Below are 19036 nucleotides of genomic sequence, written 5' to 3'. Positions count from 1 at the left end.
TGCCACTGCACTCTAGCCTGGGCAACAAGAATGAAACTCCATCTCAAAAAAAAAAAAAAAAAAAAAAAAAACATCATATTGCCTGGTTTTAAGATGTGACCTGGGATCACCATATTGGTCTTCCCACGCCAGCTGCTCCCATGATGGTTGTGTGTTTATTTAGACCTGTGATGATGTCTCAGACAGTACATGGTTCCCTGAACTGCTGTGCAACTTCAGTGATGTATGGCATTGAGCTGGTCCATCCCTGCCAACATCCTGGCTGTCTCAGGTTACCCTGTAGAAGGAGTCAGATGGATGGTCAGTGGTGTGAATGAGTAATGTAAACAAGAACAGTGTTCTCCGCCGGGCGCGGTGGCTCAAGCCTGTAATCCCAGCACTTTGGGAGGCCGAGACGGGCGGATCACGAGGTCAGGAGATCGAGACCATCCTGGCTAACACCGTGAAACCCCGTCTCTACTAAAAATACAAAAAACTAGCCGGGCGAGGTGGCGGGCGCCTGTAGTCCCAGCTACTCCGGAGGCTGAGGCAGGAGAATGGCCTAAACCCGGGAGGCGGAGCTTGCAGTGAGCTGAGATCCGGCCACTGCACTCCAGCCCGGGCTACAGAGCAAGATTCCGTCTCAAAAAAAAAAAAAAAAAAGAACAGTGTTCTCGTCACAGAGGGCCAGCAGCATGAGCAGTGATAAGAGAGGCAGGGCCTTTTCTCCCATCTACTGACTCCAGGACTGGCCATTCCTGAGTCAGTTGACCAGACATCTGGGAAGAAGAGCTCCCAACTCCAAGGTTATTTTCCTAGGAATAGCTTTAAATGCAGCCACAGCTTGGTCTTCTGCCTTAATATGATTTGATATGTTTTGCAATTTACTGTCCTGCTGAAAGCATTCATATTATGAGGAAAAAAACCCATACAAATCATCATTAAATCTGTTATTTTTAAATGTTTGGCCTTTTTCTGTACCCTTTGGATTTAAGCATTAATTGGGTTTCCAAAGTAATTGAATAAAAATCATATCGCTTATAAAAAAAGAAAACTTTTGAGTCACAGGATATAAGATAAACATACAAAAATGAATTTTATTTCATACTAGCAATCTATACTAGCAATGAGCAAGTGGGCAATGAAATTAAAAGTGTGATATCATTTACAGTCACTTAAAAAAAGATGCTAGGCCAGGCGTGGTGGTTCACACGTGTATTCCCAGCACTTTGGGAGGCTTAGGCTGGAGGATTACTTTAGTCCAGGAGTTCGAGACCAGCCTGGGCAACAAAGTGAGACCCCATCTCTACAAGAAATAAACTAGGCAAGTGTGGTGGTGTTCGCCTTTAGTCCCAGCTACTTAGGAGGCTGAGGTGGGAGGATCACTTGAGCCTAGGAGATAGAGGCTGCAGTGAGCCATGATCATGCCACTATATTCCAGCCTGGGCCACAGAGTGAGACCTTCTCTCCACAAAAAAAGATATTCAGATGTAAACCTAATAAAACATGTTAGGACTTGTATACTGAAAACCACAAAATAGTGATGAAAAAAATCAGACAAAATCTAAATAAGTGGAGAGACATGTTTATGGATGAGAAGATTCAATATAGTAAAAATGTCTCTTCTATCCTGCTGTGGTTTGAGTGTCCCCTCCCAAACTCAGGTTAAAATGTCATTGCCATTGTGACGGCATCATGAATTAGTTAATTACTTCACTAGAGTTCTAGAAATTGTTACCCAGTCCAATGGTGTGACCGTAACACCAGAAACCTGTACTTGTCAGAGTCCTTTCCGTTGTATCTCCTCAGAGATGAAACACTTTAGATTCACAGTTGCTTACAATAGCTTTCAGGAAAGTACCAGAGTAAAACAATTAGCTGTCGTTGGATGACAAGACTTTAAATGGTCATGGTTAAATATCCGATGAGAGTTCATTATAGTAATGTTGCAATTGACAAGGAAGTTTAGTTATTTCTGTGGTATATAGCATTTTAAGGTAACTAGAATTGTACTGATAACATTAGACCAGGTCTATCAGATTTCTAGGAATTGCACACAATTTCTGGAACACATTATTTGTACAAATTAACTCAAAGAAGGTTAAACATCATTTCTTATTTAACAGTGCTTCCTATGCAGATCTAACATAGTCAAATAAGTCTGACTTGTTTACTATTTCTCTTCATAATGAAAGAGAATTCTCTTGAGATATTTCGGGGTGCCTCTGGAAGCTCCCAAAGTTAGCTCGAGGTCAGAAAGAATTAAGTTTAGAGTTTGATTTTGGGAAGCTAGTAAAAAATGTCAAAGGCTTAAAACACTTGATTAATAGGATTTCAGGTCACTGAAACTATAGTCACTCATTTAACCAGCGTGATAATTAAAAGTATTCAAAGGCAAATATAGAAAGTTACACAGTTATAAAAAGACCTGAGCAGTTTTAATAGAGGGGACTCTGTTTCTCTGTTTTCTTTTCTGTAAAGACAGTGTCTCACTACGACTCCCCAGGCTGGTCTTGAACTCCTGGCCTCAAGCAATCCTCCTACCTCACCCTCCCAAAGTGCTGGTATTATTAAGGCTTATTATTTTGATAACTTATAAATAAATTCATTCAGATCTTAGCCAGCTTGACCACACGTAAAATTCCTTTTCCAAGATTTCTCTTCCACAAACCTACTACAACTTTCTTATATCCGTTCTGTTTTGGATTAAATTCTTCCTTTCTCTTACTGTGAAACAAGTCATTCTACTTTAGGGCAAAAATTAGTCTTTTTCTCTCAACAAACACACATCCAATGAATATTCATCATTTAAATTAGCAAAACCCTAAGGGTGTAAATTACCAATGGGGAGCTATTTTTGAGTAGACATAACACAAACAGAGCTAGCTACCATCAAGTTATTTCTCTGTTAGCTACTTTTACAGCATGTGTATGTTTGGCAGTCTTCACAAAAACAAGAATCCTAAAAAGTTTAATAGATGGGGTTTTTTTGTTTTACCGCTGTGCTCAGTAAACGTAAAGTAATGGATACTGGCACCCACTTGCACATTTGTTCATAGATTGAACTCAGTTCTATAATTATAAATATCAAGTGGAGGTAACATAAACTTATTTGATAGTAAATCCTGGTAGGATTTAAAAGTTGTATATCTGCATTATGTATTCTTACCCAAGTCACATGAACTTGAAAAGCATTTGTGTTGGTTTCTGTGTTGCTGAGAGAATACTTAATTTATGTGAAATGCTTATTTTTCTTTAAATCTATTAAATAGAAATCTTTTATGAATTAATTTTTGACCATACCATCTGGAGGTAGAAAAATAACTCATGGCTGGGTGCGGTAGCTCAAGCCTGTAATCCCAGCATTTTTGGAGGCTGATGCAGGCGGATCACCTGAGGTCAGAAGTTCAAGACCAGCCTGACCAACATGGAGAAACTCCATGTCTACTAAAAAAAAAAAAAAAAATACAAAATTAGCTGGGCATGGTGGCACATGTCTGTAATGCCAACTACTCGAGAGGCTGAAGCAGGAGAATCACTTGAACCCGGGAAGTGGAGGTTGCAGTGAGCTGAGATCGTGCCATTGCACTCCAGCCTGGGCAATGAGCAAAACTGCATCTCAAAAAAAAGAAAAAGAACACATATATGTAACATACCTACATGCACAGGCATATATAAACATACAGACAAGCAGATTTCTTAGCTTTCTTTTGAAAACTGTAGCCATGTACCAGGTACTGTAATATAAAACACACTAGTTTTATGAAACAATAGCTGAATCTAAAGTATGTTCCCAGCAGATGGAATAAATTAAGGTTACTTGCTTCAGTGGCCAAAGTGTTCTACTAGTGCTTTTGGAAATGTCTTAAGATTTTTCATTTAAACATTAAACAGAGAGTTTTCAAGCCTTGACACAAAAGCACTGTCCGTAAAAGGGAAAAGTGATACATTTAACTAACTGAAAATTTAGGTTTTGCTTTGAACATCCTATAAAAGGATGAAAGACAAGCTACGGACTGGGAGAAAATCTTTATAAAACAACATATTTGACAAAAGACGTCTCTAGAATATGTAAAGATCTTTTAAATCTCAACAGTAAAGAAAAATCCAGTTAGAAAATGGGGTGGAGATATGAACAGACATTTACCAAAGGGAATATACAAATGACAGAAATGTACATGACAATATTTAATGTCATTAGCCATTAGGAAAATTCAAGTTGAAATTACATTGACGTCTTAATACACACCTATCAGAGTGACTAAAATTGAAAGTAGTGACAGCACCAAATGCTGCATCTCATACATTGCTGGTGGGAATATAGAATGGTATGATCACTCTGGAAAATAGTTTGGCATTACCAGAAAACTAAATATGTGCTTTCTATAATGACTCAGCAGTTGCACTCCTAGGTGTTTATCCCAGAGAACTGAAAACTATGTTCATTGCCACATCAACGTATATAGTACTTGTATTCATAATAGCACCAAACTATAAACAACCCAGATATTCTTCAGCAGATAAATGGCTAAACTGTGGTATATCCATATCATAGAACATTACATAGCAATAAGAAGGAACAACTATCAATTAGCACAGCAACTTATTTTAATCCTTAGAAATTGATGCCAGCTGAGGCCAGGCACAGATGCTCACGCCTGTAATCCCAGCACTTTGGGAGGCCGAGGCAGTCAGATCACCTGAGGTCAGGAATTTGAGATCAGCCTGGCCAACATGGTAAAACCCCATCTTTACTGAAAAAATACAAAAATTAGCCAGGTGTGGTGGTGGGTGCTTGTAATCCCAGCTACTTGGGAGGTTGAGACACGAGAATCTGTTGAATCCGGGGGGCAGACGTTGCAGTGAGCCGAAATCGCACTGCTGGACCCTAGCCTGGGTGATAGAGCTAAACTCCATCTCAAAAAAAGAAAAAGAAAAGAAATTGATGCCAACTGAAAAAAGTCCCAAAAGGTTCCATACTGTATAATTGCATTTACATAACATGTTTTAAATGATAAAATTATGGAAATGGAGACTGTTGTTTGCCAGGGGTTAAGGAGGGAGTGAGCCTGGAAGGGAGTTGGGTATGGATATTAAAAGGCAACACAAGGATTCTCATGGTGGCAGAACTACTCTCTATCTTAATGATGGGGATGGGTACAGGATTTTACACGAGTGATAAAATTGCATAGAACTAAACATACCCACACGTACACATGCCCCAATGAGTAAAAGTAAAACTGAGGCAGTCTGAATAGGATCGGTGGATTGCATCAACGTCAGTATGCCGGTTGTGGTATATACTGTAGTTTTGTAAAATGTCACTATTGGGGGAAACTGGGTAAAGGGCCCGTGGTATCTCACTATGTGCATTTGGCTCTACAGTTAACTCAAAATGTTCCAATATATTAATAAAGTAAATATCTGTACATGAATCTAAGGTGCGGAATAAATCAACATCGGGGCCCATCCTGACCTGTGGGGATATACAAATGGCACAAAATGAAAAATGAGAATCAAAAATAAGAATCATGAATACAAAGATTTTAATCTAGAAAAAGACAAGAACAGATTGCCTGGTAGAGTTCTATGCCTGGACCATGTCTACCAAGGATTGCCAAAACACATGCCAAGGATGGAGATATATATATGCTATATAGTATATATGCAATATATACACTGTACATATATATATATCTCCATCCTTGGTATGCTCTTATATATATAATAAGTAATATATACACATATATATAGTGTATAGTTGGGAGAAAAGGAAGATAATTAGGGCTTGAACCCCTTTGTATCCCTTTTCCTCCAAATTTAACATTTTCTTTTCAGTTTTATTTGTCTGATTGAGGTGTCGTTTTTGTGACTTTTTAGGTGGAGTGTTGCTCCTGGAAAATCCAAAAGGTGATAATAGGTTGGACCTTTTAAAGCTGAAGAGTGTTGTCACTAGCATTTTTGGTGTGAAAAATACAGAGCTGGCTGTCTTCCATGATGAAACAGGTATGTGGAAAGTGAGAGGAGCCTGTGTCCTTTGACTTGAGATGGATTGGTGAAGGTCTTAATTTGCTGTCAGTTGTACTATATAACTTTTGCATTTTTCCTGACTCTCTTGAGTCAGGGCCCAGCTCTTCAGCAGTGCCTGCCAGCAGTGTCTGTTCATGCCTTCTCATTGTATGATGTGACTGAAAACCCTGGGCTTAATGGTTCTAATCCTTCCCTGTCACCTGTTAGCCAGCTGGTGGACTTCAGCCTTCAGAGTCCTCCCTTGTGAGGTTGTTTTTGTTTTTGAGACAGGGTCTCACTCTGTCACCCATGCTGGAGTACAGTGATGCAGTCATGGCTCACTGCAGCCTCCACCTCCTGGGCTCAAGTAATTCTCCTGCCTTGACCTTCCAAGTAACTGGGACTACAGGCATGCACCACCACGCTTGGCTAATTTTATTTAATTTTTTTTTGGAGAGACCAAGTCACTGTATTGCCCAGTCTGGTCTTGAACCCAGGGCCTTAAGCAATCCCCCTGCCTTGGCCTCCCAAAGTGCTGGGATTCCAGGTGTGAGCTACCACACCCAACCGTGAGTTTTAACTTTATTAAACACAATGCCTGGATCTCACTAAATCTGGATTCTCAATAAAGCAAACATGAAAATTTTTTAAAGAATTATAGATGCATTCTCCCACTATTATGTATTGAATGTGACCTCTGGAAAAAAAAAAAAAAAAGATGTGTCCTAACCCCTTGTATGTCTAAATGTGACCTTTGGAAATAGGATTATCGTAGATGTAACTAGTTAGGATGAGGTCATACTGGAGTAGCGTGGGCCCCTAATCCGGTATGACAGTTGTCCTTATAAGAAGGTGGCCATATGAAGACATAGGGACACACAGAGAGAATGCCATGTAGTGACAAAGGCAGAGATTGGAGTTACACACAGCTGCAAGCCAAGAAACAACCAAGATTGCCAGGAGCCTCCAGAAGCTAGGAAGAGGCAAAAACGGATTCACCTACAGGTTTCAGAGGGAGCACATCTGCCAACACTTTAATTTCAGACTTCTGACCTCCAGAACTTTGAGACAGTAAATTTCTTTTATTTTTATTCCCTAGCCCCCTGCAGTTTGTGGGATTTTACTGTGGCAGCCTCAGAAAACTAATACTCATTTTATGAATCTGAATGCTCATTTTCAGAAACTTTTAAATAACTTAAAAGAAGAAATGCAAATGGCCGACTAAGGAACAACGGGTACATCTTAATGGTAATCAGGAACTTTCAAGGTAGTACCACAGTGAGGTACTATTAACTGCCACCAGATTGGCAAAAACTAGAAGAATATGACAGACTCAAATGTTGTCAGGGATATTGCATAATAGGAACCCTCATTCACTGCTGGATTATGAATTGTTGGAACCACTGGAAAACTGTTTGCTATTGTATCCATTAAAGGTTGGATAGGAGAAGCAAAAGCAATGTGGGAGAAAGCAAGTAAAGGTCTACAAGAAGGTAGCAAGTTAGAGGTCTGAGAAAAATCTCTAACCGGGTTCCACCAAGGTGGTGTGTAAGTCAGGGGAAAGCTGGATCTCTGCCTAAAGTCACTGTAGGATGAGAAGTAGAGAAAAGCAAAAACAGGCTGGAGTGCACATCTCTCTGACCGCATCTGACACTGACAGTCCGGTGTCTTGCAGAAGAAACTGCTGGTGTACTTTTCCAAAGAGTTGCACACATTCCTGGCCTGGAAGTTGGAAGAGCAGAGGCAGGAGCGTGGGCTGCTCACTGTCCCACTGAACAAGTCGACAGATCCACAGCAACCTGAGAAAACCAAGGGCACGGGCCCCATGTTAGCCTGTTTAGCATAATGACTGTTACTAAACTTCTACCTTCCAAATCCTGTGTAGATTTCTCTGTGATCAAGCCATTACCCAGAACCAGGTCAGACAGAGAACCTGGGAAATAGTTTTAGCTTAGCTGCATTGACACAGGATGAAACCACCATAGTTCACCTCATTGTGATCTTGACATGTATACATGGCTCTTTAAACCATATTTAACTTCCAAATAAAGACCCTAGTAGTTTAAAAATCACACTTTCAACTCTTTCTTGTACTGCTTCAAAGATGCTAACTTCATTACCCAAAACAAGATAGAAAGTTACCTTATCCTTCTTTGGGTGATGTTGATTTCTCTTCTAGCTGAGCCATACCTCCCCTTTTTGCTATTCTTTAACTTTACTGAGATACAAGGTTAACCTGTTAAAATATTTCGTGTTATATGGTAAGGAAATAAGAGAGTGGAAAAATAAGAATTGGCTAATATATATTAACATGTCATGCCACACTTCATTTGCTGAAAAATGAGTTCTCTGGTCAGAAGCAATGCTATGTGGAGTGCTCTGTTGGTGAATAAGACATTCTCCGCGTCCATGGATGGTGGGTTTGACCGAAGCATTATGGGTGACAGTGGCAAATCCATGTCCAAAAGGAGTGTGTTCCAGTAAGACCAAATCACTGCCTTTTCCCATAATGGAAACTGCAGTATAACCAAGCTGCCATGGAGAGTCTGGCTCGTCTTTCCTGGCAATAACACTATATTGAAAGCTCAGGTAATGGTCCCCACTGTTGGTAGTTGGGATACACAGTAGCAACTGTAGGAAAATCAACCTTAGGGGATGGAAGTAATGTTGCGGAGCCCATGCCTGGGTGGCCCCTTTGTTCATCCATCCATTGGGCAAGGGCAGAAGTGGCTGGCGGCAGAGTAGGTCATGTCCACTGAATTTTTTTTTTTATTTTTTAGAGACAGGGTCTCACTCTATCACTCAGGCTGGAGTACAGTGGCTCAGTCATAGCTCAATGTAACCTCAAACTTCTGGGCTCGAGCAATCCTCCCACCTCAGCCTCCAAAGTAGCTAGGAGTACAGATACATGCCACCATGCCTGGCTACTTCTTTTCTTTTTTGTAGAGAGGAGATCTTGCTGTATTGCCCAGGCTGGTCTCAATCTTCTGGCCTCAAGCAGTCCTCCCCTTTCTGCCTCCCGGAGTGCTGGGATTACAGGTGTGAGCCACTGTGCCCAGCCCCACCCATTTTAAAATTCTCATTCTGACAGATTTGAAGAGATCTGTCCACATACCTCTTGCCCTAACTTCCTTGTCACCAGTTTTCTAATTCTGTTCTTTGAGTCCCTGGCTGTTCTCATTTAGTCCAGCTATTGGCCAGTGTCCGTGAATCAGTGTAGATCTACTCCTAGCTGTTTCTCCGAGCAAAATGACCAGCCGGCTGCACTGAATGAAGTTGTGCCCATTGGTAGGATTTCCACCCATCACTATTCTTCAGGGCTACCCAGAGTCAGAACAGGGCCGTAAGACTGTAATTGTCTACTTCGGATGGTACAGCGTATTGTGCAGTAAGCCCTACGCAGCGAGCCCTAAAATGTCTTCTTTCTCTGCCAGCCAGTCCTGGAAGACTTCCTATAAGGCCACACCTGTGGTTGAGAGAAGAGACCATGTGGGCCTAGGCTGAGAATGGGCATCTAGCCACTGGTGCAGCAGGTTCCTCTGAGCCAGTGCCCCAGCCTAGTCTCATACTTGCCATTTCCACTCAATATTTGGAGGCTGCCCTGTGGGCCTGTCCTGTATCACAACCATTAGCAGTCATCTGCCTGTGCATGCATTCCCAAGCAACATTTAATGTTCTCTAAATGAAATTACGCTGCATATGTTCTGTGTATCATGCTTTTTTCCACATCTGTTCCTGCGTCAAATAACATCTTCTGACTGTAATTAGCATTTTTTAATGTAAGCTTTTCGTGGTGAAGCTTGAGATTCTGATATAGGAGGAAATTTTAAGAGGAGCTGTATTATGCAGAGAAAATACTAAAATAGAGAAAACAATTTGCCCTGTATTTCAGATTATGAATATTACGATATTTATTTTACAACATTAAGATTTCCTACCATTGCATATCATTAAAGGCTGGTTTTATAGAAAAGGCAATGGCTTTTGATAAACAGAAATTAAGTGGAAAGCATTGTTGTAAAAAGATACATGATAGTTAAATAGGAAAAATTGAATGACTTCAGTTTTGAATTGTTCATTAACCCTGAAAGAATTGTTGTTGTTATTTTTAGAAATACAAAACGAAACCGACCTACTGAGTCTTAGTGGAAAAACACTTTGTGTGACTGCAGGATCGGCTCCCTCTCTGATCAGCAGTTCTAGTACTCTTCTTTGTCAGTATATCAACCTACAGCTCCTGAATGCAGAGCCACAAGGTATGTGCCTCCCCACAGCGGGCAGATTGTGGGGTGCTGGGCATTGAGGTTGTCTTTAATATTCAAATATGTGTATATTTCTAGTCGGCTTCAAAGTATTGCTTTAAAGTGTGGGCTCCCCCGCTGCTTTGGGGAGCAACCACAGGCTTTTCTTTTGGTGTGTTATAGAGACTCTCATCCATCTGGCATGGTTAGGAAATGAAAAAATTGGTTAGGTAAAAATGATAATTAAATTGTTTGAGTGCCAGAACATTTTAATCTCTAATTTTACTTTCTTTTCTGCAGAAAATGTTCTGAAAACTTGTATACTTTCCTGATATTTTAGGATCCTCGTTGTGCACGTTTGTACTGAAGTCTTCGGGCTCCTCACTTGACTGTGTACTGAGTATCTGCCCCACAAGCTGCTGGGCTTTTATCTAAGTTTTGTTTTTCTTTTTCTTTTTCTTTTTCCCCTTCCCCTTCACCTCTATGAAATATTCAGAGCTGTGTCTGCATGGACCGCATCTCCAGCGGTCACACTCATCCTCCTGGACCCGCTGCTGGCCTCAGCACTGCCTGTTAGAGCTGTCCGCAGTGGCCACCTCTATTGGAGATGGAGGGTGAACTCTCGAGATTTAATCCAGTTTGTTCTTTCTTCCTTAGAGTGTTTAATGGGGACAGTGGGCACTCTCCTGCTTGAAAACCCGCTTGGGCAGAATGGACTCACCCACCAAGGTCTTCTGTATGAAGCAGCCAAGGTGTTTGGCCTTCGGAGCAGGAAGCTAAAGCTGTTTCTGAATGAGACCCAAACGCAAGGTAAGGAGATTATGGACCGTAAGTTTTTTGTTTTTGTTGAAAGTAGATTTTGATGCCATTAACCATTTGTAGCATATACGTGTAAGATAGTACTATTGTAATCCTGTTTTGTTATTCTTTCCCCAGAAATTTACCATAATATAATTTTCTTTCCTTTCCATTTTTTTTGAGACTGAGTCTCACTTTGTCTCCCAGGAGTGCAGTGGCACAATCTTGGCTTACTACAACCTCCACCTCCCGGGTTCAGGCCCGGGGCTTCAACCCAGCAACAGGGATTCTCCTGCCTCAGCCTCCCGAGTAGCTGGGAATACAGGCGCCCGCCACCACGCCTGGCTCATTTTTGTATTGTTAGTAAAGATGGAGTTTCACCATGTTGGCCAGGCTGATCTCAAACTCCTGACCTCAGGTGATCTGCTTGCCTCGGCCTCCCAAAGTGCTGGGATTATAGGCGTGAGCCATGGCGCCCAGTCAATAATATAATTTTTTAATAGCAATTAAAAGGATAATTACTTTTTGCTAAATCTAAAAACTACATGTGTATGTTATTAAAAATACATGCTTCTAGGTAAATTAGCATGTTTGCTGACCCTAAAACTGTTCTTTTTCCCGAAAGTCAAAATTATCACAAGGTTGTAAAATAGCCTGAAGGAAACTTACAGCTGACATTATACCTCCCTTTATAAAGGGAGTTTATAAAACATGCTTACCTGCAGTTTATAAAACATGCTTACCTGCATTTTCTCCTTGAGACACATAACTGTGAAGAGCTAGGTCATCAGTTGACATATTCCACATTCTATTATCTAGAAAATAGAAATTAAGGATGGCGACTTGCACTAGCTGGTGTCAGGTAGCGTATTTTCTCCTCCTCCCGTTCTCCCACTTAGCACTATTCACTTCAGAGATTTCAGCTTCTGTGGCTGCTCTGTCAGCTTCTCTGTTGACATCCTTAGCCTACCCTCTGAGTTTCGTTCTGTAATCCTGCTACACATCAAACGTCTTCACTTTAATATTGCTGCCACTGCAATCACTTCCCCCGACAGCTTCCCTTTGTGGGATCTGCTTTTTTCTGTTTATACCCATTCTTGACATCTCAACTCAAAACTTTTACCATCCCATCCTTTTATTTGTGACACCTGATAGCCTGGGATTTATTGGGCTTTCTGCATCAGTATTTGTGTCTTTTGGCACTTGTGGAAAATTGCCAGACATCTTGTCCAACTTACCTCTTATTCATTCTCTCTAGTGTTCTCTCCTTCTAACACCTTGTTTAGACATGTTTTAGATGGACTTGCTCACTCTATCCTGCCTCTTATTCTCTTTTCCTATTTCCCCTCCTTTTGTCCTTATATGCTACATTCTGGATACTTTTGGCTTTTTTATCTTACCCTTGTTCTTCTGCAGGTGAGGTGCGTCTTTTCTCTGCTTCCGGAAGATTTTCCCTTTGTTTTTACTTTCTGCAGTTTAACTGTGATTTCCCTAGGTGTACATTTTTTGGTGTAAGGCAGTCTTTATTTCTGTTACAGTGTTTTGAATTTTTTTTTTTTTTAGACTTGGTCTTATTCTGTCATGCAGGCTGGAGTGCAGTGGCTCAATCACAGCTCACTGCAGCCTCAAACTCCTGGGCTCCAGCAATCCTCCCACCTCAGCCTTCCTAGCTAGGGCTATAGGCACGTGCCACCATGCCCAGCTAATTTTAAAATTTTTTTGTAGGGATAAGGCCTCTCTATAAGGTCCAGGCTGATCGTTTTTGAACTCCTGGCTTCAAGTGATCCTCCCACCTTGGCCTCCCAAAGTGTTGGGATTACAAGCTTGAACCACCACACCCCTGCCTCCTGATTTCTACCATTTTCTTTTTTTTTTTTTTTTTTTTTTTTTTGAGACAAGAGTTTTACTCTTGTTGCCCAGGCTGCAGTGCAGTGGCACGATCCCAGCTCATTGTAACCTCTACCTCCTGGGTTCAAGTGATTCTCCTGCCTCAGCCTCCCGAGTAGCCACCATGCGCAGCTAATTTTTGTAATTTTAGTAGGCACAGGGTTTCACCATGTTGGCCAGGCTGGTCTCGAACTCCTGGCTTCCCAAAGTGCTGGGATTACAGGTGTGAGCCACCACACCCAGCCCGTTCTGTTCTTTCTTAGAGTTTCCATCTTTCTATTTACATTGCCCATCTGCTTTGCTTGTTCTGTTATGTTTCTGTTGAAGCCCAGTTTTAAGAAGCATATGTCTAGTTCCTTGGAGACACTGTCAACCCAGACCCACTTTAAACTAAATTATTTTGGACCATAGGGAGAATGTTAAGAAAGCTGTGACTGACTGGGTAGGCGTGGTGGTTCACTCCTGTAATCCCAGCACTTTGGGAGGCTGAGGTGGGCGGAGTTCAAGACCAGCCTGGCCACTGCACTCCAGCCTGGATGACAAGAGTTAAACTCCGTCTCAAAAAAAAAAAAAAGCTATGACTTTCCCAGTCATACACAAAGGCCAGGAGTTCTGATGGAGACAGGATCTGTATATCCCTACTGCAAAACAAAGCTAAGTGAGGCGGTTCTCTCTGTATGGTGTCTGTGGCTGCTGCAACAGATTTCCACAAACGGGGTGGCTCAAGTCAGCAGGTTTGTTTTCTCACAGCCTTGGAGGCCAGACACTGAAATTAGGCTGTCAGAAAGGCCACAGTCTCTCTGAAGTCTCTGTGGGAGAATTCCTTATTCTTCTAGCTTCTGGTGGCTCCAGGCATCCCTTAAATTGTGGCCACATCACTTCAGTCTCTGACTCTGTGGTCACGTTGCCTCCTTCTCTTCTGTTTCCTCTTTTTCCAAATAAAGTTACATTCACAGCTCCTGGGAATTTAGAACCTGGGCGTATCTTTGAAAGGCCATTATTAACCGATTACATTCTCTTCACTTTTTCTCTTGTGGTGAAGGCACTTACTCAGACCGACCCTTTGGCTGGAAGTTCCAGTTTCTTCAGCAGAGATTTGTTGGACTTCCCAGTGTGTATACACCAGAGGCGTTTCTTTCCCTGCTTTCCTAGCTCTTTAGTGCCCAAAGCATTAGGCCACCAGACCCCATGGGAGTCATTATTTTTGGCCTGTGGAATTCTCCCATTTTCTTCCTGTGCAGCTATTTTTTTTTTAATTTAGTTGCATATCATACTTGTAAATTTTCTGTCATAATGTTAAATACTAAAGCTCTGTTTCTTCTTGGGTTCCTCTTTCCCTCCCTGGGTTTATTTTCAGTGACTCTCCTTGGTCGTTTTCCCTCTCATCTAGTTTCGGGCCTCATCGTCCATCAAAGTCACGAGTCTGCAGGCTGTACTCTTCCGCCGGAGCTGTCTTCATGAACATTCCTGCCTCGATTTTGTTCCTTCGCTTAGAGCCCCCAAAGCTCCGTATTCTCTTATGCTTCAGAATCTTCCCTTCCACCCAAGATCCTTCCTGCTCTGGTGATTCTGTCCTTTCCTGTCTTGCTAATTCTGTCCATGAGTCTTTCACTCTATCAAAGGCTTTTTTCACTCTCCCTCGAACACACTTGGCTCTTTCATTGTGGTATGGTAGTAGATCATCTAATAATGTAGCTTTCTATTCTGATAAGCTTATATAAAACTTTAGAGATAATTCATAACTCTTTTCTTGTCTCTCAGATCCATTGGTCACCAAGTACTGTTGTGCAGTGGAGCTGAAGATGACATTTGTCTCTCACTTGTTCTTGCATGTAAATGCAGTGGCATGATTGAAGCTGGTCAGGGGTAGAATCGTGTCTGTGTGAATTATGTATTTATAATACTACCTGCAGTTCACATAACCTTTCTGTATTCTCTGCTGCCTTTCTGTGAAATTCTCTTTATCTGTGATGTTAGCTAGGCAAAAGTTTAGTAGGTGAGAGCTTTTAAAGGTTTAGTGATTTACCTAAGATTACCACAAAGATGGAACTTTTTCTAATTCAGTATCTTTCCAATCTAGTGTCTGTAGCTTCATTTTCATTATGCCTTTTCTCTCAGAATTGTCTTTCATAAAGTATCAGTAACTTGATAAATTAGAAGAGCCACAAAATGTTGACCATTTTAGAAACTCTTAAATGTCTTCTTGCTTGCTCCACTAAACTCTAAACATCATCTCCAGGTCCTGTGATTATCGATTAAGGAAGTAGCTTTGAGAGTGTTCTCACATCTGGGATTGCCTGCTAGGTAGGAGAAGAGCTATTTTTAAAGAAAGGTCATCTGTTTGCTTTAAATTCAGATCTGACTAGAAGCAAAATGCTCCACAGTAGGCAGATAACTTTAAATTTTCTCTTTTCTTTGTTTTCTTTTTGAGTGGTATATTCACTGTGTTTTAATCAATTGCATTTGGGTTATATTTTTGGATGCTCAGAGTTTTCCTTATTGGCCATATTGGATCATGTATTCTTTAACATGATCCTTTGTCTTTGGTAAATTCTTGCTTTCTCACATAGCAAACATGTCCTAGGCTTATTATGTACTCTTATTTCTCCAGACATAGAAAATAGCTGTTCTTCAAATTATAGAGAATCATATTTTGAAACCACATATCTGGGATACTGAGTTGGCACAGCTTCTGGGCTTTTCTTGTAGACATAGGAAGTATCTGTTTATGAAGAAAAATAACCATCTTGGTAGTACCCAGAGTTAGCCAAACTGTGAAGTGATGGCATAGTCCTCCAGAAGGCTCCAGGAGTCTGTCCAAAATCTGACTCCACCTGCACAGAGTTAGGGTTCTATGAACTCAGTAAAGGATCCACATCAGACCCCCATCACTGCTGGCACCAACTGCAAGTTCCAGGGATTTTCCTAAACCACTCTCAGGTTCAGTAACCTGCTGGGAGGACTCAGACTCACGGAAAGGTATTACACTCATGGTTTGAATTAGGGGAGGGAAAGGATACACATTAGAACCAGTGAGAGCAAGAGGGAGATACCCCTGGAGTCATGGATAATGTTTCTTTCTCCCATCCCTTAATCTGACAACACAGAGACTGTAGTACCAACCAGGGAAGCTCACTTGAGCCTTGGTGTCAGTTTCTTTTGAGGTTTCATTCTCTAGGCATGATTGCTGTCTTTCTCAGCTGATAATACCATGCGACCCAGCGTCCTCATCCTAAATCGTATACTTTGTCTTTCTGTCGTGGCCAACACTACACTGAATCACCTCATTAGCAACAACTGTCAGGTTTGGTGAATGTGCCCACCATGAGAAACAAAGACTCCTACTAAGAAATTCCAAGGATTTAGAGATTCCACTCAGGAGCTGGGGCAAAGGGCAGAACTCTTAGGTTAAGGCCAAATTCCTTACTACACAGCAGTTAACTTTTTTTTAAATATTCACCCCCAATAGGTAAAATACTGTTTTTTTTTCAACTTTTTCTTTCCATTCTAGAAATTACAGAAGACATCCCCGTGAAGACTTTGAATATGAAGACTGTGTATGTTTCTGTATTACCAACAACAGCAGACTTCTAGCATGCCCTTTCAGTGTTGTTCAGTCAGCCTTTCCCTGATTGCACATAGACACACACATGAACACACTGAAGATGTTTCCTTCAGGTGCATGTAAAATATGCTGCTTGGATTGAAATACAAATGGGATTGATGAGTTAAGTAACTTGAGACCTCACAGTAATCTTCACACTTAACCTTAGACACCTATGCAGTCATGTTGGGAGCAGGTTACAGTGTTACCTCAGCACCACAGTTTATTTCTATACTTGAGTTCTTCAGTATAGAAGGTAGAAGTGATTTAAATGGCATAGTATATATATCATTTTCTGGCCTCTTAAAATTTGAGACCTCTTGATGAAATGGACATATTATATATTTCTGCCACCTGGATTTTCCTGGATAATTTGATGGAATATTTTAAGTTTCAGTAAATCAGAACAATAAACAAACTCAGATATAAATGTGTTGAAAGTAATTCATTCTCCCACAGATAGATGAAACTTGAAATGTGTCATCTTTGAAGAACGTAAAAACTTCACAGTGGTTTCTGTGTTAAGACAGTGGACTAGATATCTAATAAAACTTCTTCCCAAAATTCTGGGTGATCATTTGAGTCCTCAAAGAAGCAGATGACATGACAAAGTTAGATGTGCAAGAATTTATTAGAGGAAACACAACTGGAGGATAAACCAGAGATGGAGCAGGCGTAGGTCGAGAGAGCCTTCAGACTCCAGTGTGGGTCTGACACCTGTAACAAGAGAAAACAAAGATTGATTAGCAAAAACTCAGACTGCAGTGCAACTCTAAGACAAAGTCGGCCAGGCCAATGGAGAGTTCCCAGGCAAGGATTCCTTTTAGTAGAGTTCAGAATTGGGTAGAAATAGCCTGGCTTTGTTCCGCTGACTTCCTCAAGTCAGTGTCTGGGAGGAGACCAAGGGGAGCGTGGCCTTTGCACAAATGCCCTGATGGATCTGAAAGTACCAACTGCACTCTTCACATCAGATAACTTTGAAGGGAGATCTGAATGGTGCATCCCTATGGCTGCTACAGCAGATGCATTCACACAAAAACCCACAAGTTGGAGAAAATAGAGGAAACAACCAGAATTTGGGGAGTTGGAAAGCAGATAGATGGTGTTAACTAACTTGGTAGACCCAGGAAACCCCAATTCTAAATCAATGGAGAAACTAATAAACTTATTTACATTTCAGAATTCACAGCACCAGTTACCCCTGGGATGAAAGGTGGAAGAGGCCTGGAAATAGGGAAGATCACATCAACACTGGGAAGCCTTATGGCTTCTCCCATTTCCATGTTGCTAAGCAACTCTTTATTCCCACCCCCAACCCCACCCCGCCACAGTTGGCATCTGGAAGGTAAAAAGGGACTGGTTGGTAGAAGTCAGAGTGAATGGAAGGCGAGTACTTCTAAGCCTGGAGGATTCCTAAAACCAACCCTCAGGTTAGATAATTTGCTAGAAGGACTCACAGAACTCAATGAAAGCTTTGTATTCATGGTTACAGTTAATGACAGGGAAATGTTAAAGATCAAAATCAGCCAAAGGAAGAGGAGAGGGCAGAGCCCAGGAGAAGTACCAAAGACAGCTGTTGTCCTGTCTCTCTGAAGTCAGAAAGCATTACTCTACTGGCATCAATGTGTGACAGTATGCACAGAGCATTGCCAGCTAGGGAAGTTCACCCAAGCCTTGGAACCCAGAGTGTTTATTGAGGGTGCTTTACATATCCATGATTGATTGTCCATGTGGTTAATCAGTCTCTAGGTCAGCTGATAGTGCATGACCCAAAACCTCCACCCTGAATCACGTTGGTATTTTTGATGTGTTATACCCCACCACTATAAGACTATATAGATTTGTCCCACCCCAGCCATAAATCGTATTGTCAAGGCTATTCAGTATGACCCAGGATCCCCAGGTAAACAAAGGCATTCCTATGTAGCATAACATCCCAAGGGCAAGGCCAAATTCCTTTACACACAGTACTGTACTGGAAACAAGATTAAGTGGCTTTATATATACTGTCCACTATACCAAAGAAGAATATAAAAGATTGACACCAAGTATTGCCTGGGAAAAAGGCTCACTCTGAACAATGAACTTTGAAGTTGAGAAGTCCCACCCATACTCAGGTCAGTGTTTAGCCCCCAATCTCTTATTCAGGAGACTCCCATCTAGAATTACCAGAGATGTAGTGAAAGCCTCTAATCCAAAACCAAAAGAGAAAACCAAAGCAACTTTGAGGAATCAAACGATGCAGTGAGAAGAACATTCCCCCTGCCAAATGTGTTAGTATCCTAAGAGTTACAAGATACTACATCTATAAAATAACAATGCTACAAAACATGAAAATCTCAAGAGGAGAAAAAACATGTTCCTGTTAATATAAGACAATATAAATGAAAAAAAAATCATTGGAAAATAGTGTTGAAATTTTCCAAATGCTAGATAGATTAAATATATAAGGTGGGAGAAAAGAGATATTGTACATAAGTTAGAGTCCAGGAGTTCCAGTATCCAAATTGTAGGAATT

At 41.2% G+C, this 19036-nt stretch overlaps 1 protein-coding gene across 2 annotated transcripts in view; it reads left to right on the top strand.

The window, feature by feature from the left end:
* IARS1 (isoleucyl-tRNA synthetase 1) overlaps nt 1-16948 on the top strand; it is a 75535-nt gene extending 58587 nt beyond the window's left edge. For both annotated transcript variants that reach the window (XM_050761536.1, XM_050761537.1), the window contains exons 31-34: nt 5860-5985; nt 10101-10244; nt 10887-11039; nt 16426-16948. In XM_050761536.1, coding sequence (XP_050617493.1) covers nt 5860-5985; nt 10101-10244; nt 10887-11039; nt 16426-16508 — 506 coding nt within the window. In that variant the 3' untranslated portion in view covers nt 16509-16948. The remainder of the gene's footprint in view (nt 1-5859; nt 5986-10100; nt 10245-10886; nt 11040-16425) is intronic.
* The last annotated feature ends 2088 nt before the right edge of the window (nt 16949-19036 follow it).

Source organism: Macaca thibetana, chromosome 15 (genome assembly GCF_024542745.1).
Source record: "Macaca thibetana thibetana isolate TM-01 chromosome 15, ASM2454274v1, whole genome shotgun sequence".
NCBI classification, from domain to species: domain Eukaryota; kingdom Metazoa; phylum Chordata; class Mammalia; order Primates; family Cercopithecidae; genus Macaca; species Macaca thibetana.
Note: the sequence above shows the minus strand (reverse complement) of the source record. Positions and strands in the feature narration are given on the sequence as shown.